We start from the raw sequence: 24,543 nt of genomic DNA on the forward strand, positions 1-24,543 counted from the left end.
CATACTTCCTCCTAGTATATGCAGAATGTTATCACATCCCTCAGATTCAAACTTAGTCACTGAGGATAATACTGTCCAGTAGCAGCTGTCATTGTTGGCCAACCTTTCATCCACCTGCAAAGGTTATAGTCAGGGATAGTAGGAGATGATGCTACTGTAAAATAAGCTCAGAGTTTTGTGGGGCAGGTGGCCTGTTCTGACACAAGAGGCTACGGCACTTGTCTGAAAATAAGACCTTACGCAGCTTATGTGCTCCCTGATGCTCAATACCATCTTACCTGCATTGCCTTTGGTTATTCTGAGTCTTAAGAAATCTGAAGTTTAAGAAACAGGACAAATTGAATATAATGGCATCATTTTGGGGAGCACAAGAAGAGACCCAAAAGCGCAAGTCCATTCTTCTGGCCATGCTAAATATAAGAACAAATCCCACCTGAAAAATAAATAACAACATACTTTTATTTTTTCTAAAATGGTGCATGTTAAACAACAGGCTGAAGGAAATATGCGGAGATTAACTTGAAAACAGATGTTTATAATGATTCAATGAGGTATTTTAATTACTTTAACAGATGCAATTAAAACAGGCTTCTTCTGAATTTAGGGGATGTGTTGATAAAACTGATAACATTCTACATGATGCTGGAGAAGGAAGTATGAGCTGCAAGCATGCGTCCTCCAGCTGTGATCTCATCGGTCTGAAAAACTAAGAGAGGTCACATTGGGTTCTTGAAGTGGGACGCCCAACGTTTTTCCAGGCATAACCATGTACCACAAGGAATAAAGCAGATTATTCAGTGAGTGGCACTTTTCCCTCCTGGTCAGTACTCAGCTGGTGTTGTAACATGCGTTGGCATGTTTTTTTGGATATAATCCTCTTTCTGCAGTATAGGATTAATACCCATTCTAATCAGTGTTAATTTTCATCTTTCTGTGCATTTATAATCTAGCATGGTAAAATGCTGTAATAACGTGAAAAAAATGGGAATATTTTTGCTTTATGTGGATATGGAGAAAGTTTGACTTCAACAAATTCAGTAGATCTACACATGAAAAATAAGATCCCAACGAAAGCAACAAACACAGGGTCTTTCAAAAAGATGGACCTAATTTGAAATCGCTGCATCTTTGAAATAGGGTCCATCTTTTTGAAACACCCTGTACTTCAGGAGCTGTATTACAATTTTATTGGGCAGCCTTTAATAATTTTATCCTTAGTATCAAACCCCCATTTGTCTTTGATGCTTTACTTTAAAAGCAAATGTCTATATCAAGTATATATATATATATATACACACACTATACCAAGTATATATATATATATATACTATACCAAGTAAAAATGGTCCTGTATTATTTAACTTTCTAGAGCGATGATGTTTGTTGGTATTGTTGGAGGCCTTCCAAATTCAAAATGGATTAGGTACATTTGTTTTTACTTCCTGGAAATAATGAGGTCCCCACAGAGCCCACAGGTGCGGAGGGACGGGGTCCCAGCACCCGCGCTGAGGGCTGGCTCTGGAGAGGTACCGTCCCTGATTGATTCCTGCTAACAGCTTAACAGGGCTGCTGAAGGATCTCCTGTGCCTTGGTGGGGTATTCAGTAATCCAAATGTTTTACTTGTTTTCCTCCTGGTTTGTTTCTGAGGGGCATGACAACAGTAAAAGCCATAGACTGTGGAGTTACGCGCTGGTTGCTTCAAGACTATGAGGAGGAAAGGTGGGGAGAAGCCCAGATGCACTTGAGTGCACAGAAATACTTTGGTAACACAAAGCAACCATAAGCTTTTACCTGTGCATCAGTATCTCATATGTTGTCACCTTTCATGTTTTGCAAAACAGTGAGTGACTATGATTATGTTGTAGAAATCCCAGTCTTCTGGTTGCCACTGACTCAATCCAAACAAACCAACCCCCAAATCTCTCAAGTCTCCATCTTATGGCTTATGTGAACAAAGGCATGAAAGCTTTCAGTAGCATTTATTCATATTAAGCTCCCTTCCTCAAACACCTAAATCAAGATCTTCTTTTCTTCGCTTCTGAGGGAAGTGGCACTGAGGAGTATCTCATGTGAGGAGATCAGCTGCCAGGCCTGGCAAGGGCAGCTCTGCAGTGCACCTTCCTTCCTTCCCAAGATGAAAACACCCTTCTTCCAAATCCTTCCATCCACTTGCCCTCTAGAATTTCACCTCGCAGAATCCAGGTAGACTTGGAAGTCTGTCAACATCTTTCCTGAAGTACCATTGTTTTCTGGAGGTTCAAGTTTGCTGTACTTTGACTTTATTTTACAAGGTGTGCAAACCCCATGAGGTGGTGCTGTCCTATGGAATGTCTTTCAGAAAACAAGGATCTCTGTAGTATCTTCTGGAAAGTAATTTGGACCAATTATATTTTTAGACATGTTTTCTATGCATTATCCTGCTGCAATGAATTTGCTTTTACTGAGTGGAAGGTTTCCTGTCATAATGACAATTACAGTTAGGCATTATAGAGAGCAAGAAAGAAAGATCACTTGAAATGTGTTAGATTTAAGAAACAGGACCAGAACCCTGGAGCTAGACATTGCTTGGCCGGCAAACATTAACAATTGCCTCCATATCTAATATGGAACATTAGGAGCAGTTTGCTTTCTGAGAAGCTGCGATTTGACTTGATTTCACACAGTTTGTCCAGACATACTTCTTGATATAGTTTCCTGTGGTAATTATACTGATGTTTAACTTCCCTTAAAAACTATTCTCTTGCTATCTGAAGATTGCCAATTACTGATTAAAAAAAAATTAGTAAATCATTATTAAGAGATCTCATGGTAAACACCCAAAGGGAGAATATTTTTTGTGTTCAGAAAGGAAAAAAAAAACCATATTCTTCAGGTCTGGTATTTTTCTCTTTAAGTATAGAAGACAGATCATGAACTGTGGTTTCACCATCCCTTTCTCCTCAAAGCAATGGCACAGATTTATAGAAATTGAGTATTTAAGCAGAATGCAAGCCATTTATTAACAAACCGATATTAAAGAGGTGCTTCTACAACTGGATTGATTTTGTTTTAAATATTCTGTTGGGTGAATGTGTGGCTATAGAATCCAAGAGGAGGATCCACTTGTTTTAAATTGAGACATTCATATTGCCAGATGGAGTGTATGTGTGTATTCTATAAAAATGAGTTATTTTTTACATGGGGGCCCAAAACCCAATGATTTAGAAGTAATATAACAATTTTTATGATTAAAAACTATAGCAGGTTTGGGGTTTTTTTGTCTTTTACAAAGGCATTTTTTATTGGACTGTGACTGAGACCAGAAGTGTACATCTATATAAAGAAAACAGAGTATTGCGTTGGGCTTAAGTGAGGATTCCCCATGCTGACCAGCCTTGCAGTCAGGGTGGTACTGCTGACATCCCCGGCTCGTTGCGCTGTGTTCTGCCTGTCACCCAGTTCAGACAATTAATTCTCAATTTCTCTTTTATTTTCAGGGTTGTTCGGGTTGTGGAAAATGTGACTGCAGTGGAGTAAAAGGGCAAAAGGTGAGTGTCAGCTCTCTCCGCTTCATTATCTTGCTTATTTAAACCACACGGTGTGTGATCTACTGGGAGGCAGGTGAGCTCCTGGTTTAGTGGGCCCTTGCACAGCCATGGGGCATTGCCAAGGCCAGGCCCCGTGCCCTTCAGCAGTTTCCGAAAAGCAGCCAGCACAGTGCCCACAGCAGCTGGGAGCAAGAGGGCCAGGGGTGGGAACAGCCAAATGCCCCACTGCGGGGTGAAGCCCCTCGCCTGGTGCTCGGCCATGCCTTCCCTCCTTCCCCATTGAGCGGGATGCTGAACCGGCACTCTCGCCTTTCCTAAACCTCCATTCTTTTCAGAGGGTGGGAGGTTTGGCATCCTGACCACCTCTGGAAGTGATGTGAGCGGTTCGGTTCAGAAACGCTCCCCTCAGCATGCTGTGCAAGTTGCTCTCCAGGAAGGCTGTGATGCGCCATAAGCAACGGTACCCTGGCCAGGGTCAGCCCTGGGAGGCAATGGCCTGTGATAGGAAGAAGGAGGTTAATAATCAGCTTAAATAGAGAAAAGTGTTGCAGGTCAAGAAAAAAAAATAAATATTTAAAACTTTTTCACAGAACCTTGCAAATGAGTTTTAAAGTTCCCATTCAGCTATCCAAACTTCCTGTGCATGAAACAGAAAAGGCACTTGAAAGGCTTATTTTAAAGCAGTAACAGTGAAGAAAAAATACAGCGTACTGTAACATTCCATGAATTCCCCCTGTAAATTACCTGCTTTTGTAAATATTGTAGACATTCAATCACTCTCCTTATCTTTTCCAGTTTTGCTGTAGAGATTTTAATCTACAGTGTGTTCTGTTGTGCATGCACATGTGCTGTATATCTACCACTATAAATGAGTGTAAACTAAAGGTTTTATCATCCTGTGATTGCAGTGGGAACATTTTTCAAGATAAGCTGTTTAGGTCACCCAAAGGAGTGCTTAGAAGAAGTCAGGATTTTGTTTGGTTTTCTTTGTTTTGGGGGTTTGTTTTTTTAAATAAATATACGGCCGGTGTTCTACATTGTCTCACATGTGATAGCTGTATATTTACAGATGATGGTTTTAAGAATATTTGTTGGCAGCTTTTCTTTAGTGTTTTCTAGAACAAGGAATGTAAATTATTTAATTGGAGACCCAAGCAAAGATAATTTTATTTGCAGCTGTACCTAGATTAATTTGCTAGGCAGATGAAAAGTGTCAAGGTTCAAAACATCTTTTAGATAGAGTCTCCTTTTTTTAATGGCCCATTAATATCTCTTTAATAAAAGTCAGCTATATATTAAAACCAAATAAAGCAAAGATTTGGGAAAGGTTTGGAACCCTGGATTTATTTATTGATACCTTGATTTTATTTTTCAGTAACAAGTGCAAATGAATCATTGTAGAATGAGAGAGATATTACATTATAACTCTCTTATTGCAAGCCATTAGTTTTCAGTTCATAGAGTATGCCAGCATCTTGTAGCTAGATAGCTTTAAAAAATTATCATTTGGGAAAATAAATTGTATTAAACCTTATGCTTCATTTATTTCCAGCTGCAATCCTGACTCTATTTGCTGGAGCTCTTGCTGGCATTTTTCATTTGCATAGTCTGCAGTCTCAAAAAGTTATCTCCGAAAGAAATAGATGCTTGTCTGATATGCTAAAAGCCAAAACTATCTCAAATTAAGGTAGGTTATTTAAAAATGTAGCAGAGAAAAAAATATCAGTCCAGAGCAACAGAAGTCATGGTAAATTCCAGAACTCATGCGAACTTGTCCAGCAAGTCATTGTACTCTGCACTCTTCCTAATGGGTTCCATCACAAACTTCTCTGACTTAACGTGTGTCTAGTGAAATATTTACATATTTTTAGATTGTGTAGGAAATTTAATTATCGACATTAGAGACATCTAGACAGGTGAATGAACAGTTATACCTAGAAAACAATATCCAAGAAAGGCGTTTGAAGGTATTTTAGAACGCATTTAGAAGTAACTTGATTGAGATCAATAATCAATGCTTGCTTATTATGTTAACACTCTGAGACTTTCAAATGTGTACTTAGGATTTTGAACAGAAAACTGAGTTTTGCTTAAAAACATCTGCTCCTTTCCCCCTGCCTTGTTTCAGCCTAGTGCAGTTTTTCATCCTGATTCTTTACATTTAATGCTTGTCTGGAATAAGGACAGCCTGCTACCCAGTCCCAGGCCTGAAGAGAGAAGGTGGTGAGGGAAAAAGAAAGGGAAGCATCCTTCCTGCTTGCCTTTGTAATATTTCTAGAATCATAGAATGTCCTGAGTTGGAAGGGACCCACAAGGATCATCGAGTCCAACTCCTGTCCCTGCACAGGACAACCCCACAGGTCACACCATGTGTCTGAGGGCTTGTCCAGTCTCTGCTTGAACACTGTCAGGCTTGGGGCCGTGACACCTCCCTGGGGAGCCTGTTCCAGTGTCCACCACCCTCTGGGGGAAGAACCTTTTCCTCATGTCCAACCTGAACCTCCCCTGGCACATCTTCCTGCCATTTCCTTGGGTTCTGTCACCGGTCACTAAAGAGAAGAGTTTGGTGCCTGTCCCTCCTCCTCCCCTTGTGAGGGGCTGTAGCTGCCATGAGGTCTCCCCTCAGTCTCCTCTTCTCCAGGCTGAACAGACCAAGTGACTTCAGCCACTCGTCATATGGCTTCCGCTCCATTCTAGAAATGGTCTTTCCAACTGATGCATTTGAATTTGCAACGTCTCTGCTAAACATGGTTCCCATTAATGCACACGTCAGTAGTGGTACCTGTTACCTCAGAGTTCTGCGTGAATGTTGTTTAATCAGAGAAGGACAGATTAGAAAGACCCAGGCCAGAAGAGGAATTCCGTAGCGAGCTCTTGTGGTACCCCAGGACATCATGTTAGAGAACATCTGCTCTCCACTTCTCACGTAGCCACTTGCAAGGGAAGTACGTGCCCGTTCTGCCCTGTACCATCCCCAGCCAACATGTTGCCTGCACTGGAAACCCTTTTGATCTGGCTCCCATGTTGTGCAGAAGTGCACAAACACTGAAGGGCCTTTTCCAGTCCACCCACACTCATCGGCAATGTAACCACACCAGTTTACTGCCGTGGGAGCCTCGGGAACTGCGGAAGTGGGTACTGGCTTCACCCTTTAATGCCTTAATTATTAACATCTGGAGATAGATTTCCTACCATAGTGTGGGAAGAAGTTCCAGACCCTACGATTTGGGGGTGGGGTTTAATTAAAATACATTTGGCCAAATAATCATATTAATAATCTCACCAGAAGAAATGCTGAAAATAGTATTTGACTTAAAAGCTGTGAAATGTCCAAGAAATATTACCCAACAGCATTTCAGACATGGAAGAGTAAATTACATTGCCATATTTTTCTCTCTCATTTGAGAATCATTTCATCAATATGACCATTTGGATGTCCATATTTAGAATACATTCAATATGTTCTCTCATTAGACTGTTTCCATGAAAATTGCATCTCTATGCCAAACCATTTTAAGATGACTCATACTTTATCAAGGGCATGTAATTGGCAAAGTCTAAGGGTTTTCATTCCTTTCAGAAATTTTCAGAAAGTGAGTGTAATTGCAACAGATGGCTCTTATCCTATAAAGCCTTTATTATTACACTGAACATCAGGCTGTTATTTTAAGCTATATAATGTTAAGTATCATGTATTTGCCGAATGAAAAGTGCAGAAATTTTAGAAAAACACAATATAGCTAAAATAATAAATAACACCTTGCTGTTTTCCATTAGATATATTAGCCTAAGCCATCTTCATTTGTTTCCTCTTACACTTTTTATTTGGTTTTCTGCATAGTAACTGACTGTTCTTTCTAAACGCACTGAAGTGTGAGATCTGTTTAAACTGATTACAGTTTTGAATGCCTTCAAACATTTTATGGGATTACTCAGAAGCAGACAGAAGCTATGCTTTCTCTTTTATGCCTACCTAGATTTTGAGAACGATTTCAAGCAGCTGTGGAAATAAGATGTGCTAGCCATTAATGTGTATAGAAAAAGCATGCTAAGCATTTACTCACCATTTAGAACAAAGATGTTATAGAGCTGAGTAAAATTCTCCATGCACTGACTTTTTCCAAGAATGTTCATTCTTTCATTCATGACCATTCGTACTCATTTTACTCCACATCGGAAACATGTATAAATGGAGGCAACACTGGAACTTTGCTGTAATTAATACAGAATGATTGATCTTCTGACACTGATCGGTTAGAATGCATTGAAGTATAAATCCTAATTCTTTAGTATAAATAACTTATGATGATTCCCACGTCTCGGCATTACCCACTGAAAGGTGAAGTCACTGCACATTAAGTATTGCAGTTTAAAAAAAATAAAAATTCTGCTAGGATATTCTGAAAGAAAATAGAAAATAAGAATAGAATTAACTCTCATGTGGCTGCTTCTTTTGACCTTTTTTTGTTTGAGATGTAAGAAAACTTGAACAAATCATTTTATGTTGGCATATTTTTGTTAGCTTAATTCTGAGACCCTGTCCATATTATTATACCTACATAAAAACTACTTCCCTGTTTCCCTTGATGGCTCATTGTCCCCTTGTGGATTGACCATGCTGCAGAAGTACACAAGCTGGCTTTGCTTGAGGTATTTTGGTTCTGGAAGCCAGGTAGCTCTGTTACTGGCTTAGGCTGATGGTCACTGGAACATCTTTGTGGTCCTCTCTCAACAGGAGCAGTGATCAGTCTTTTCTGTCTTACACATTCCTGCAGGCTTAAAAGTTACACATGGTTTTGCTGTCTGCAGGTGACTGGACTTCGTTTTCTCTGTGTAATGAAGAGTTGGGAGGGCCTTCAAGGCTTCTCCTGTCATTTTAGGTATCAAAAGGTAGAGCAAAATTATTTGTGATGACTTAAAACAATATAAAACCCCTTGTTGGAGTGAAGCTCTGTCAGTCAGTGGGAAGGTCACTATTAAATACTTCTGACTTCCCTTTACAATATAGCAGAGGGCAACAAATCGGTTCCTTTAGTGGAGCAAATCAGTAATCACTAGATCTGTGCTTTTCATATTCAACCTATATTAGCACCATCAAGACTCTTTTTTTTTTAAATCAAGAATGTTCATTTTTTACACTTTTCGTTGGCACTATTTGGTTTTAATAAGTTATTTCACAGTTTTGCTCAGTGTTTCTATTTAAGTGGCTGCTGTAGGAACTTACCTTGTGTCCAGCACCTGTTCATGCCTGAGGTGGAAAGACTAAAAACTGAGAAGACTAAGAAAACCGCAGCTAAATAATATACCCTGTAGAGGGCCATAAAGTTGACAAGAGCGGTGACAGGCAATGTGAGAGGAAACGTGGTGTTTGCAGTCTGGAAAGGGATAATAATAACATGAAATCATCTAATCATTCCTCAAAGGAGGAAATCAGAAGACCATAATAAAATAAGCAAAGATGTTGACCAGCTGCAGATCTGATATTCTACAAGGAAACTTGTGGTTCAGAAATGTTTTTGAAACTCAGACCATTGTCACAATGTTTGTGTCAATCCTGCGGTGACAGTGGTATATTTTTATTGATTTTTCCCTTCACTCAGAGGAAAACAATCTCTTTAATTCTAATCAGGAAAAAAGAACATCTATGTTTCATAAAGGGAGCACACAAACAAAGCTGCTATTCTTGGAAAAGAATGACATGTCAAAAGACTTTGAATAATATTGATCGGGATATGCTGACTATTGAAAGTTTTCTACAGTTTCCGAACTGTCAAACCAAACAGCTAAGTGGCATCTGGAGCCATCAGACTTTCTTACTTTAAAATAGTCATTGGAACCATTTTTCCTGTTTGCCCAGATGGGACTGAATGTCTCTGGCAACGTTTTTTATGTTAAAATGTATTTTTGCACTCAGTACAGCATGTATCTTTGATTAACACAAACTAGCGGATTCAACTGATGAATTTATCTCTATGGAAAAAGTGCTCTAAAAGCAGATAGCCCAGAAATACTATGTGATGGGGTATGCTCATATTTAGTTTTCAGAGCTGATTTCTAAAGGTTTTCACAAAGTAGTATTTCAGTTGGCATAATGCGACCTTTTAAGCAGCTTGTAAGGGTGTTGGTATAGGCTTAAGCATTTCTTTATGGAGTAAAACACGCTCTCTAGCCTCACAGAGTTGTATTTTACATTTGTACAACTGCTGTTAGTGTATGTCTTCATTATGGTTTCTCGAAGGATCACAGGGCCTTATTTTGATCTGAAGCATTTGAGCCCCCAGTGAAGTCAGTAAAGTTTCCCAAATGTCAGATCAAAGTAAGATGAGAAAAAAAACTATTAGATCTCCACTCCTCTGAAAGTTGCAGGCTTGGGAAGTGGAGCACCCAGTACCTGTATAATACCAATGCATAGTTTGGCATCTTCCCAAATTTAAAATTTTGTCCATGCTAACAGAGTCACGCTTCTAGTATCTACTGACTACACAGTGATTTTAAAACTCATGTCCCAGTGTGTAGTTTTTTTAGTGTCTGGTCATATGTGTGACAGCACCTGCAGTCTGCTGCTGCTTTCTGTATGTTCATCTTATTGCCCACTGATACTCTGTGATGCTGACGGGGGTTTGTGGGTGTAGATTACAGGTCTGGGACAGCAAATGTCTGGGTTACAGCTGTAGCTACGTTTTGTAGTTTACCCCTCAGGCTTCTTTAAATCATTCTGCCATTCAATTTATATTGTGTTTGCTGGGGATCTTAGACCAAGCCAGCCATTCTAATTGAAGGTTCTGTGATATTTCAGTTCCCACACAATAATACTTGATGCATTTAATAATCAGTCTCTGCCTACATTTTCTCTGTAGTAGTATCCACAAAAAAGTAACCTGAGCATATATAATTGTTACTAGGGAACCACAGTAATGTGGTAATCTCCTTAAATCACTTTCTAGTCTTTCTAGCCAAGAGCAAAAAGTGGTTTGGGGATTTGGTTTTGGTTTGTTTATCTAATACTAGTGGTAGTTAGTTGTTTGCTTCTCTTTGCTCAGCTACCTCCTATTTCAGATTTTAGACCTATGTTTTCAGTGAGAGGTCATAACTTACATCAGTCATTGAAAGCATCTGGCCATATAATATTGGCTTTCAGAAAAGCAGATCTGAATTCTCTTAAAGTTTGGATTTCATTAAGAAAGGGTAAAAAGCCAAATTTAATACAAAATTCTCCAAAACACTTCCAGCAGAAGCAATAGCAAAACTTCTAACCGTATATGCCTGGAAGGAGACAGAACAGTAAGAAAGAAGCAGTATCAAAGTGGGATTTTCAAAGATGAAACCTGAATTAGCTGGTAAAAAAAAGTTATAGTGGAATACTTTATCACACAGCAAGTTCTTAAACCAGCTGGAGAACCTCTTTAGTTTAGCCAAGAAAGAAGCTTAGTATCACAGAAGGAGGAACAGCTGCAAAAGCATTTTTAAGAGATGTTAAAAAGGATTTACATTTCCTTTTAGGTAAGTATAACACCTGAGAAAGTTCTACACAACAGTAAGTAAATTGAGTTGTAGACAACATAGCAAAGAAAGTTAACCCAAATGATGAAAATAATTATTGGCTTTCAGTAACAGGCAAAATCTTCTTCTATATCATCTTTAACAACAGAAGAAAAGCAAAAGTAAGATAAAGCCAAGAGAAAAGCAACTTAGACTTCTGTCTGGAAGATCACTTTTCTGTCCCTTAGAATATTTAACAGTAACTAGAATGGCAAAAAAATACCCATAAATTTTGTAGCTCTTAAAGAAAGGACCTGACAGCTTCCAGTGAAGTTCAGCTGGAACATTTTTTAAGTGTTTTGATATGCCAACAAAAATAATTCTCACCAAGGCTTGTGTCAAAGATCAGTGCGCACAGTTAAAGTAAATACTGAGGTGAGTGAGTGAGTGAATGCAGACGCTGGCGTCAGATCGGATGTCCTCTCGCTCTTTCCTCATTTGACACTCTCACTGACTGTAAGCTGATGCAACAAAAGTATTTAATGTCTAGTTAGCGGAATACTAAGAGCTTTTTGGGGGATTCGTGACCCTTAGTTTTGTTAGAACAGTTTCCTTGCCTGCCAAGCAAAGGCTGAGAGATTCTGTAGAACTGCAAAACAAATGGTGTAAGTAGTAGTGATGGAGTTGGGGGCTGTAGTACAGAGGGACACTCTGAAGTGCCCCCTGACCCCAACATCAGGAGTTAGGTGAAGAAAAGGGAAGAATACAAACAGCTTGTGCAGGCGAGCGGTGAACAGAGAAGCCAGTGCTGCTGCCAGCTGCATGCAGCACCTTTAAGGAGATTTGTGAGTTAAGGATACGATTGCAGATCTTCAACTTGAACTTGACTTCTGTCTGAAAATGTCGAGATGGAAGCTGGAAATCCAGCAAGGACACGCGCAGCCTTGTAAAACTCTCCAAAGGGCTCTCTTTAGGAAGTTCTAGATATTAAATGTAATTAATTTGTATCAATGCCGAGGCATGGGAACTGAGGACCACTGTTTATTTTGGAAGAAAAAGGAAAAGGATAGTGCTTGGGAAAGTGAAACTCTCCAGATGCAGGCAAAGTACAAACTTTTGACAGCAAAGCTGGCTTCACACCCTACCTGTCATTGGGGACCATCAGCTTCCAGGTGGTGCCAGGGCTGGTGGCGCCAGTGGGGAAGAAGTGTCCCCTGTCACTCTCGCCATCGTCCCCGAGCTGTGTCACTTCCCCTGGGTGGCAGTCAGACGTCACAGAGTTCGTGTATTCTGACGGGCTGGTTTACATACCCTTGCCTTTTCTTTTTTTTCCTGACAAAAAGGAAACCTTGAAGACACCTACTAAGCTGTAGACCGCCAGCTTCTGGTTGGAGTTCGTGGACAAGTAACAATGCTGATAGCCTCTATAATGTTAAAATAAGGAAAATATTTGTTTTCGTTGTTATTAATTATCATTACATCTTTGTTAACTTAATTGGTTTAGGCTGAACAATCCTGGAGATACTACAAAAAGAAATTATATTGTAGTGCCTGTTCTCTAATGGATGTAGTTGAGTGAAGAGATTCTAGAGATTAAACTGAAGAAACGCTGATTTACGCTTTTGAGGCACCATGTTATCTGCCTGGTGGTATTTTCATGATAAAAAGTGAGAAGACAGAATATTTCTTCTAGCTTTTATGGAAAGATATTTTACTCCTATGCAACTTTCAAAATGTTTAAAACTTTTGAAATGCCATTTCAAACCTAACCTAACAAAGCATCTAGAATAGCATTGTCTAGAATAGTACTGTCTGTCATGTACTCTTTAAGATATGAGCTACTTCATTATGAGAACTTTATTGCAGTCTGTGCTGTCTAGGACCAGCTGCCCATGTTTTTACTATTTATGGAAGAGATTATTTTCTGTGAATATGTCCATGACAAACCTTTGGCAAGAGAATAAAACTTGCATGTAACGTCACATTTCATTCCAGGTCTAGGATCTGAACAAAAATAAATTAAAAAAACCTGAAAAGTTCAAGGCCTTTTTTTTTTCTGCTGTTTCATCTTTAAATGTGAGCCTTTAAACAATGCCAAATGCAAACAAATGCTAAATAATTTTCACTAATGAAGAAGGAAGGGCGTGGAGCATTTTTACCCCTTATATTCTTGGACCCTCAAGACTGGAAGTGGTTTAGTACAATGTGCAATAAAACAAAGGAAGAGTTACTCAGACCTAATGAGTTCAACAGATGATTAGAAGGGGTGGGAAATATAGCACCCTTTTGATTCAACCTGTCTCCAGGTGCTAGAATTTCCTTTTTTTTTTACAGGGCAAATGTATTTCTCCTTCAAATATCCTCTTCCCTCGTGGTTCTTTTAGGTTCTTCTATTCGCCAGGGTGGCCATAACTGATGTGAAGAGGCTCCTTGACCCACATCTCATGTGGGGAAAAAAAAAAAAAGTTTGGAAATAGGCTATGCACGCCTTTGGTAAAAGGTTTGTGTGACTTCTTCCAACATCATGAGCTCTGTTGGTTTGTGTGTGGTGTTGTTGTTGTTATTTTTTTTCAGAAATCATGAAAAGTTTAAACATAAAGACAATGAAACACATACCTTGGTGCCAAGCTTTGTGCAGGCACGCTTCCACAGTTGGAAAATAAAGTTCATTTGCCATCGATTGGCTTCTGCTCTCTGTTAGTCTTGTTTTCATATTTTTGTCCTTCATATACCATGCCCTCAATCATGCTTTGAGGTAGAATACTCCTGGCTTAGATAATGTTCAAACTAGGGGTCTTGCATGCTATTTTTTTGTGCATGACTGAAAGGTGTATGTACCCCACTAAACTTTGGTGAGGGTTTTTTTTCCTCTTTTTTTCTTTTTTCTTAATGGAGTCAAAAACAAGCAAATCTGCTAAATAATAGATTGCTGTCAGTACAAATACATTTCTCCTCAGCATTCTACCTACTTCTGGATCTGTACCATTTATCTACACTGGAGTAAAACATCATACAAAAAGTACATTGGCCAAAGACTCACTAATGTAAGGAAACAGTGAGAGCTTAAGTTAAGTGTGTATATGGCTCAAGAAGTCAAAAAAAGTGAAATCTGTTAAAAAAACTGAGTACAGCAGTTGTAGAGTGAGGAACAGCTGCAATGTGAGCAAGAAGAGAAATAACATCCAGAAGGGCTGGTAAATTATTTGAGATGTGCCGTTACTTATAGTTGGTTTAAGTGAGATTGTACGATGGTGATAGGCAACCAGTTGCTTGACACTAATTAAATGGAGGCTAAGTCTGTAGCCACGACTGACTTTTGAATGTTAATTTTACTTTGGTCAGCTTGCTTTACTTCTTATTCAGCTTCTAAATCAAATTCAGACACACCGTGTATCTCCCCACTTACTTGCACACTAACTAAGCACATACATACCGATATGTAGAGAAAAGGATAATCAAAGATTGTTATTTCTATTTTTATACTCCTGGGAAGCACTTAGCAGCTTCCTGAGGAATGCTCTGTGCAGCCATGAGGTGACACTGAAATATGCTTCAGTCTAAGCATTCTTTCATATTTAGGAGGCAGAGCCACAGACTCAGCCCTGAACCACAAACCTGAACAGCTCTCTAATTAAATGTTTATCCTGATAGATTCACTATTGGAGGTTTGGGTTCATTTTGTATCAAACTGCAGAGATTCCCCCAGTGTTGTAAATTCCTGAGGCTGAGGAACAGATACTTTCATTGTAGGAAGGATAATCCTTTCAGGGAGTGAAAAACCAGAGCTGAGTGAGTTTTCGTCATCTGGTGATCAGAGTGCAGTTTCCTCCTTTAGGTTAACAGTTGGACTGGATGATCTTAAAGATCTTTTCCAACCAAAATGATTCTATGGTTCTATATGAACTGGCTTTTGCACCCTGAGTGGCTGCTTCTCAGCATTCCCACCTCACAGAGCAGCCTGAGAGCTGGTTTAACTGTGGGACCGAAGGAGTCCCACAGGTGAAAGTCACCGGGGAGGCAGCGAAGGGAGAAGGAGACGGCAGAGAGGGCATGACTAGAGAGTGCTGTTCCCCAGCAGCTGTGGGGGTGGCTCTTTGTCGATCTGTGTATCTCCGTATAACACAGAGCAGCCGTGGTAATACTGGAAGTTGTGCAGGGGACTTATCCAGCCCACAGCCAGCCTGACTGTGGAGCTGTGCAGGTGATGTAGAACTGTCGTGGCTGCTCCTTCTCTTAGTCATGCCAAGAATGCTGGACTCATGTTTCCACGTGAGTAAGCTTTCTCAGATGCCTCTTGGCAGTGCAAGAATCCAGATTTTGCTGACTATCCCCCTTTCCTCCCCCCAAGCCCTTCTTCCATTCTGCATGCTGTCAGGGGCTCAGCCCCAAAACTTTTGGGTGAGCCAAGATCTTTACAGAGCTCCTACAGATTCTTTGCTTGTCTCCACGGTTATGTTTGTATAATTAATTACTCTTTACTCTTGTGGCTCCAGAATTGCATAGCTATAGCGCAAATAGATTCTAGTGCTGAAGAATGTGCAGTGGGAATTCTGTAATGTTAAGCATCCTTAGTGCATTTGAGGACGCCTGCCCTGTGAGCATATAGCAATAATTCTGTTTGACCAATATCGACTTCACACTTTCAATAAAACACTGAAAATGGTAAGTGCAGCTGAGGACAAACAGATGATATTTATTGTACATGTTTATTTTAATCCTGAAAGATATTCAAGGCCAGTGCTCCATCTGGTGGTTAAAAATACTCTTTTAATAAAGAATTGGATATTCCCCACCTCCGTTTCTTCATTAATATAACACCAAGCCAATTATAATTCTGTAACACGTGTTTAAAAGAGTGTGGAGAGAAACGCTGACTTGAGAGTGCTACTCAGATCGCACAATAGTGTTTCCCACTGTGCAGCCTAATTACTGGTGTAACACCTCAAAGCCGGATCACTTGAGTGCTCACAGTTACATCAGCTGAAGGAACAAATACAGACTCTGCATTCACCTCTCATGTGGTTCAGGATAGACTGGGTAGAAACCATCTAGGGCATTGCAAGGCTGTTGTGCATCGCTGTAGATTTTACGAGGTCACACTGGGGCATCAAGCTGTGATGAATGTTTTGGATGACGGATTTTCTTGTTAACAGTTGCACCTAGGCCTCAAACTAATCTCTTTCAAAAGCGACGTTTGAGACTGTTTCTAAAATCAGACTGAGGATCAGAGAAAAATAGAAAAGAATGCTGAATTATCAGGCCCTCTTTTGGGAAACCACATCCTCAATTTTCATCTTGAAGCAGCTGGATTTCTTCGCCACACTTGCCCTTGGTGGTGTTTCAGTTCAATGAACATTAGCTTTTGGGAAGAGGAGAGCATGTGTGTTTGTGAGAGAGAAAGTCTGAGCTTATAATGACATTGGAATCAGCAGCAACACGTTCTATGCAGGGACACGAGTCAAACTTGATGATCCTTATGGGTCCCTTCCAACTCAGGACATTCTATGATTCTGTGATCTGAAGATGGCTTTTCTGGCAAAAAGTCAAGCATTTGTTGGTTCCCAGCTCAGTTCCTCTTGCAGTGAAGGCACAGCTGAGGAGCTTGGGTGGATGAACTCCAACAAACCCCATTGCGCTGCTGTGAGAAGCTGCTCTCGCTGCCTTTCCGCCCTGTGTCCTGCATTGCTATGTCCTCCTCGCTTCGGTTTCGGCAGCCGCCTGGCCACCTGATGAGCTCCTCGGATCACTTAGGGCAGAGCAAGCTCATTCCCTAAAGAAAAATGAGTAAATTTAGCGAGCTGAACTTGTGTGGTGGAGGCTGAGGGAACCATAGCAGCTGGTGTAAAGAAGGGTGAGGTGACACCATCCCTTTAATAGGAGGAGAAGAAGAAGAGCCACCTTTGCTGGGTAGAACAGCTCAACTGCCTTTTGACATCTTTCCCTAAGACTGAGTTTTATGCCTTTTCAGCTGAAGGGCAGGCACGTGTCTGTCCTGCCGTCTCAGCTGCAGCGTGATCGCTGGCAGAGGCAAATGAAGCATCTTTCAAATGGCTTTGGGAAGATCTGCACATTGTAATTCACCACATGCCTGAGTCTCTGGAGAGCCTGAGAACATTGTATTCGTACAGGCCCAGACACCCTGTGAGCCCACACTTCTGGAAACAGTTGATTTATGTTCATGTTACCAGTCTCTCAAGTCTAAAATCTCCCAGGCCAGCAGTCCCTAGACAAAAAAGATAGCGGAAATAATTTATAATGGGGTAGTGATTATTTCCTCCCCCTCAGCACTTCATTTATTACAGATGAATCTTCTGAAACTACTTCATGTGACTCCCTTGTTTAGCTATTTGCAGTTGTTTCATGTGTCAAACAGCATTTCATGGCTAATTTGGAAGGGCAAGTGCCAGAAAGAACATCAGCCCATGCAGTTACGCTCTTAACAGGTTGACCTCTGTTTAGAAGTCCATTCAATTGCTTTTAATTTGAACTATCTAATGGAAAGGCATTTGGATGCATTTCACAAAAGCTGGGCTAACACAGGCATCTTGCTTGTCAAATGAGTGCAACAGCCACTGAGCACTTGTGTCTTTTTATGTAGTACCTCTGCATTTTCAGCAGCTGAGTGGCAGGATATTCATTTTTGTGAACTGAGTAATGAATTCTCCTTTGTGCTTTCTGACAGTTTGCATTGAATCAGCAGAGGTACAGATGACTTAGTTACATCTGTTTTAATTTTTAAGTCTCATGAATTGATTTGTAAGAAGCAGAAGCTCTTTAATATTACTTGCCAAGATTTTGCAGCTGTGAATATTGGAACTTGAACAATACATAGCCCTTGCAGTCGGAGTCTTGTGCTCTTCATGCATTGCAACTAGAAATCTCAGTGCTGAGCGAAAAGTAAGTGGGGTAGCAGCAGTGATCTGGTGCCTGCCAATTTATGTAGTGTGGATACTTAATCAGTTGCACCACAAATGTAGTGCAAACACTATCTGTTGGGCTGTTTGGCTGGAACACTGAATGAAGAAAGGAACTGGGCAGGCAAGCAAGGAAAGGATGCTGCTCAAGTATTTCCATGCAATGCAAAGCATCTTCCGGACATGCTTATGTCTGTACTGCACAGCATAATAAGTGATAGCTTCATCTGAGCTTGGGGTTCCAAATGAGCCACTTTGAGTAGGAAAGCAGCAGTACAAATGTTGCTACCCCAATGATCTCTGAGGGCTCATCTACACAGAGGCATTAGGGTAAGTGGAGCTCACATGACTTTACAGCTTCTAGATGGCAGAGTTTCTGTACTCTCGTGTTCAGTGCAGATACTTTGAGACTGATAGAGTTTTACTGTGATTTAGTGTAGTTTCACTGGTGCCAAAAATAACTCATTATGAAAGTTGGTACTAATTGGAGCAGGAGTATTGCAGTAACACTTTTGTTCATTTGTGCTGCTTCTTTCCTTGCAAATCTTGGCGCACAATTTTTCTAAGACTATTATATTAATACAAAAAGGCAGTCTGACACCTGAACTAAATAAAGGGTCTGGAACCCAGGAGACATCCCTAGATCCGTTACTGGGTCTTGAGATAAGTTGCCCTAACTTCTCTTGAGTCTCTGTGGATGTCATGGAAGAACAAGGTCCCATTAACTGTGTAGCCTGAGACTGCACAAGTTTGGGCTACTTACCAAATAATTACTTTGGTCTACTTACCCCAAACTTACTTTGCAGTAAAATCAAATGGGAAGGCAGAGTAGGGGAAGAGGTGTAAACAGTAAGTCCATGCTCCCCTGTTAAAATATGTGGCCAAGGTGGCAGGTTGCATGCAGAGACGGATCTAGCAACTCTCTCACACACAATCACCTTTATGTTTCCTTAGTTGCCTCTGGCAAAACACACGCAAAAAGATGAGTTCAGTTCCAGTATGAGAAACCATGAGCCTGCAGTATTTGGGATGGCACGAGCCTTCCACATACTCAGGAGCTCTATTCTCCAGGCCTTGGGACATGCAGTAGCTTGAGTGGGTGTCCAGAAGTCCTGGACGAATAGCCAATTATTTTTCTTGTCAGCCTAACAGTTCGAACTGGTAAAATAAAATGTTTCTAGGGAAACCTGGATGTATCTTAGCTTGAAATGACTTGGTATGGTCTCAGCTCTGCTCCTGCAGCTTTGTTTTACCCCTCAGACAGGGCAGCCTGGGAGGTTGAGGACAACCTTGAGAGAATTGACTGCAGTTGCCTTGGAAGCCCAAGTTTTTATTTGTTTCAAGCCTTGAGTTAACCTCCTTGGCAAGCTGAAGTGGTCATTACCTTAGAGAGTGATTTACAGGCACGTTAAGGCCCTTTTACAGTGCCAGAAAAGTCTTAAGGGAGCCCTAGACTAAGTGACAATCTGATCTGTAAACCTCAGTTTTATCTTTCCTTAAGAAGGGAGGAAAGGCTATTTTTCTCTGTTGCAGGGTGCAGTGGTTCAAAGTGTGTTGAAATCCTCAGACGGACAGAACTCCTGAGTGCAGAAGGTATTAGTTGTGTTAGATATGGCTCATATTTCTCCCTGGATGTCAAAATAATCTTGTTTTCTTCTCATTTGCACGTTGTGCTTTCCTTCAGCAATGAAAAACCCTCTTTTATTTACTTGAGTGTCTTCGTCCTTAGTCCATCTCCCAGAAGGTCATGAGAGCAAGTGCCCAGGGTTTAGTGTGAAATCTTGGTCCAAAGTGACACAACTTCTGATTTTGCAGAAATACACTTGTTCCTGCAATGCCAATTAACCAGCCAAAGTGTGGGTTTAAGAACCTCAGTAATCTGTTTAACATTTCAGAGAGCCTTCAGATTTTTAATTACTTCAACTTTTATTCAGAGGCTTGGATCCTGATACATTCTTCCTTAAAATGTTTTTCAAAACAATTTTAGTTACTTTAGAACTTGGACTTTGTACCTCGTGCAGCTGACCTAGAAATATATTTCTTCAACTGTTCTGCTGTTTGCTTTGTTTTGCAGCCTTACACACTACCTCAGATTACTAGCAAACTTTATTCTCAAACCGCGACAAAAAATACTGGAGAGAACTAAGGCAGATCATACCATTTGGGCACTTCAAGGAAAAACTGACTGTTTGCCTCAGAAAGTACCTTTTTATTGAAAAAATTATTTTCGTGGGAAGAAAGAGAGGAGGAGAAGCAGGAGAATTTTTCCTGGCAGGAAATTTTAATAACGAGTATTATTTTGATTTGATTTTCTCATGCTCTTATCATCTCATTTATAGTTTTCTCCCCTTCTTCCTTCTGCTCTTCTTACCTGTCAATCACCTCTCTTGTCTCTTCTTCTTCTTAACAAAATCCTGGCCAAGGAGCTAAAAGCCCACATCGACCCAGTAACTCCACAAATCTTCCAGTTCTTCCTGTCTTCCAAAACTGTAATGGGCAACATGTCTGTGTGTCATCACTCGGTTTCCACTGCCTTCGTATCATAATCTTTTCTTTGCAAGATGCCTGTTGTACTTACTTGAAGAGTGAGCTCTGCAAGACCCAGATGTTCTTCTCTTGTGTGTTCAGTCATCAGCTGACCCCTGCAAGTTACTGGCATATTACTGGGAATTTTTGTCCTGAGCAAACAGGAGAAAGGTTTCTTGCTAATCAACTTCCTAAAATCAAAATACTAATTTGTTTGTTAATTACAAATAGCAGTCTCATCTCTCACCGTTTTGATGAAAATACTTAAGTCTTTGTGTAGCTTCCGTTTGTGTGTTTTGAACTTGTTGATTTTATTTTCTTGTTGATATCCTTTGAAAATTGGTCTGTGTTTTGAGTTTCTAAAACAGGCGCCATGTTTTTGAGCCACTGTCCAAACTTGTATACCTTTTCCTTTTTGCACTTGCTCACTAATATTTTATTCATCCAATATTCCCACATTTTTGGGGCAGTATGAAGTGTTTCTCTCTGTTTCACACCACAGCTTGAATGGACAACTCTGGTTACTACCTACATGGAATGTTTGGCTTTTAGTTTGCTTGATTTTCTGTTTTCAGACTTTGATGTGCATAATTTTTCCCCTCTCTGCTATGTGTAGATTTTGCAGCCTTTATTCAGTGTTCCTCTTGGTTCCACTGGGACTCCATGTGTAATTGCTGCAATATTGATCTAGGGCGTGGATTAATTTTCTGCCTCTACATTTATCTGATTTAAATGCATTTGGGGTTGTAGGGAGAGGGACAGCACAGAAAACAGAGATGTCCCATACAACATTAAAGAAGAACCTAAAGGATGACACATACAATCTGTATGTTTAGCTTCTTGGGAAGACCCTATGTCTTGAAGCACGCTGTCCCTGAACCACTCTGAAATTCAAGTGTATGTGACAAGCTTGGTCTCCAAAATCTGCTGTTGTGAATGATATATAAGAAGAGGGGTGGTATTGGCCATTCATACAGTAGTGACTGAACAGTGATATTTGCAGTTTTCAGGAATTTAATTGCTGATTTGGGGTGTTAGATTTTCTAGCAGGAATTAGTGGTATGTCTATGGCAATGCCGATAGGTCTTATTAGAGGGAAAGTGGCCTTCCTGATACCAGAGGTATAAACATGCTATCAACAGTGCTATCCAAGGAGACAGAAAAAAAGGTTTCATTGACATTCAAAGAGTTCTTTTCTATGATGCCACACTCAGCCTCTGCCACGTTATTATTGAACCAGAAATATTTATTTATTTATAATAATCCTTCTCTCAAATACCAACATGAAGTGTTTGCTGTCACATGTAGCTTCTTACCACCTAACAGGTTTCTTAAGCACAGAAACAGGAGATATGTGGGTTGCTTGAAGAAGCAGCTTCAGATGTTTAGTTGCTAATGAGTTTTCTTCTTCCACAGGGAGAACGAGGCTTGCCGGGACTACAGGGTGTGATTGGGTTTCCTGGAATGCAAGGACCTGAAGGTCCACCTGGGTCACCAGGGCTTAAGGTAAGAACTTAAACTTTAATATTTAAGACACTCAGATTTCACTAAATTGTTGTCCCCAGCCAAAACAAAGCTATCTCTTTTCCTCTGCAGGGTGATACTGGAGAACCAGGACTACCAGGAACAAAGGGAACAAGAGTGAGTTCTAACTTGCATTTTGCAATTCTGATGTCTGTGGGTTTATGTGTCTTTAACTCTGTAGCTACTTTCAAGTGCAAGATGAGGTTAGTCTCTTATTTGAATTAATCAATAACATCCCCTTGTGCTGCACAATAATTTCAAAATTCTAGCTTTTACCTTTGAAGTTCTTTCTGCATTGGGCAGTTGGTGCCTTTGTTCGTTTGCATTTTCACCTAGTACTTACCACTGCATCAACAGCACTGGTTTTCATATGGCTTTGATATCTTTCTGACATACCAAGAAGCTTTTTTCCAGCTTGAATATGAATCACCCTTATTACCTCATGCAAAATTCTCCTTTATGTTTGCCATCTAACCTTCTTGAAGCACACCAGCAGAGAAGCTGACACACCCATGAGCACATACATGTTAAAAATGTGCAGAAGGTGCAGAGCCAAGTTAAAGCCAGGGACAAAGATCTCTTGACTTTGCTAGAAGAGGCTCTGAATATGCCTGTAACCTTTCTGTTGTCATTTCTGTTTAATGTGGCACTTATACAACACTTACTTTAGCACGTTATATTAGCCAAGGCCATGTCTTCTGAGGTTTTGTGAGGTGCCAAGTTCATTCTGAGCATTTTAACTTTTCGCAATGTAGTGGTGAAAGATTCAAATGACTTGACCAATAATGACGCATACATTTTCAGCTATACCCTCTTGTCCACAGATTTTCAAAATACCATCTCAGTTGCTGCAGCACATAGAATTTACTGAAACAACTGCAGTTTCTGAGCTATTAATGAGAGTATTCTGCTAGATCAAGAAATCATTATTTCAGTTTATGACGTTCATGATACCCTGGGGTATCCTGAGTGTTAATGTAAATTGACATCTCCTGGCAAATGTATTTGTGTGCTACGGTGCAAGAAGACTATATTTTAGCAATTATAAAGTTTTGGAAGATGCAAATATACTGTCTGAGCACAGGATTGCCATACATCTTTTCTGCTTCATAATACATGTATTAGGAAATACTGCATGAATAAATAGGCTGGTAGGATGAAAATGATGTGCAAAGTCAAACTCATGATTCATTACACTGAAAAGCTGTTCAAGGAGAAAGAGTTATCCCAACCCAGTCATTCTTTTTTTTTTTTTAAATAATAAGGATGAATTGATACACTGGTGTGGGGTATAGAAGACAGAGAAGCATCTTTACAGTGTGTTAACATCCTCTTCTGCTAAAAAGAGGTGCCTACAATAATCCTCATTTTGGGAATGATGGTTATGAGAAGACAGCACCTCTGCATTCCTTTTTGCCTACACGTAAGACTCTGGTCCAGTTCCTGTTAAAGGAAATCCCTGTTGCTGCTTAAAAAGTTAAAGAAATAGAAAAAGTTGCTTTAACTTATCAATTACTAAAGTGCCATATTTGAGAGGTTTTGAAGATTAGAGTTATTTTGTCAAAGTTTAGAAGAAACCGTTGCTTGTTTTTTAACTCTCACCACTCGAGACGCAACTCAGGCTGCACCTCATCATTGCTGTTTTGTGGGCTTGTCATTTCAGTTTGTTTTTGTTGATTGCAGGGCCCCCCAGGAGCATCAGGCTTCCCAGGAAACCCAGGCCTTCCTGTATGTATGAAGTACATGGTTTTTTTACAAAGAACATCAAAGTTTTAATCGTGTCAACTGACCTGGATTATTGCTAATATTGCTAATTTATTTCTTTTCATGTAGGGAATTCCTGGACAAGATGGCCCTCCTGGTCCACCTGGCATTCCAGGATGTAATGGCACAAAGGTGACATTTACATATATTCACAACAGCATCTCTGTGTTGAAGAAAAGCATCCCTCAAGCATACCTTCCCTAAACAAGATCAATTTGTCTGTTCCCCTCAGGGTGAAAGAGGTCCAGTAGGTCCCCCGGGTTTACCAGGACTGACTGGGAGCATAGTAAGTAGATTCTTTATGCTTGGTTCACTTGTTTCAACCCCAATTCTTGAAATGCAAATACAACTATATGAAGTGATACAGAGTGTAGAATGTAAAATATACAATACTGAGGAAAAATAACTTTGAATACGTCTTTTTCCACAGGGACCCCCAGGACCTCCTGGAATGAAGGTACATTTTACTCTAAGTGTTTTCATATCCTGCTTCTAACAATAAGAATTAGGGTGAGCTCTACACCCTCTAAGACCAGCAGTCTTTACTTAAGGACTGAAAGATTGTACCCCCATGTTTCACTTTGTACTCTGTTCTTCAGTCCCACTAAATAAAGACAGTGGGGTGACATCCAGTTAACGACAATGGAACATGTGTTGTTCCATGAAGGTCTTAAAAGTGTAAGTATTACATGGATTACAACAGAAAAAAATAGAATGTATCATTAATTATGTAAAAGTAGTATGGTGGCCACTCGATTGCACATAAAGATTTGGATAGATTTTATGGTTCAAACATTTGTTTTCATAT

General features: G+C 40.1%; 1 protein-coding gene across 1 annotated transcript in view; it reads left to right on the forward strand.

Annotated features, from left to right (window-relative positions):
- The window catches only part of COL4A1 (collagen type IV alpha 1 chain), a 129,982-nt gene that overhangs the window by 52,437 nt on the left and 53,002 nt on the right, over positions 1-24,543 (forward strand). Inside the window, exons 2-8 of the mRNA XM_065628273.1 lie at positions 3,478-3,528; positions 21,864-21,953; positions 22,044-22,088; positions 23,655-23,699; positions 23,805-23,867; positions 23,968-24,021; positions 24,166-24,192. Of these exons, the coding sequence (XP_065484345.1) occupies positions 3,478-3,528; positions 21,864-21,953; positions 22,044-22,088; positions 23,655-23,699; positions 23,805-23,867; positions 23,968-24,021; positions 24,166-24,192 (375 nt within the window). The remainder of the gene's footprint in view (positions 1-3,477; positions 3,529-21,863; positions 21,954-22,043; positions 22,089-23,654; positions 23,700-23,804; positions 23,868-23,967; positions 24,022-24,165; positions 24,193-24,543) is intronic.

The sequence above is a fragment of the Caloenas nicobarica genome, chromosome 1, assembly GCF_036013445.1.
Source record: "Caloenas nicobarica isolate bCalNic1 chromosome 1, bCalNic1.hap1, whole genome shotgun sequence".
NCBI lineage: Eukaryota > Metazoa > Chordata > Aves > Columbiformes > Columbidae > Caloenas > Caloenas nicobarica.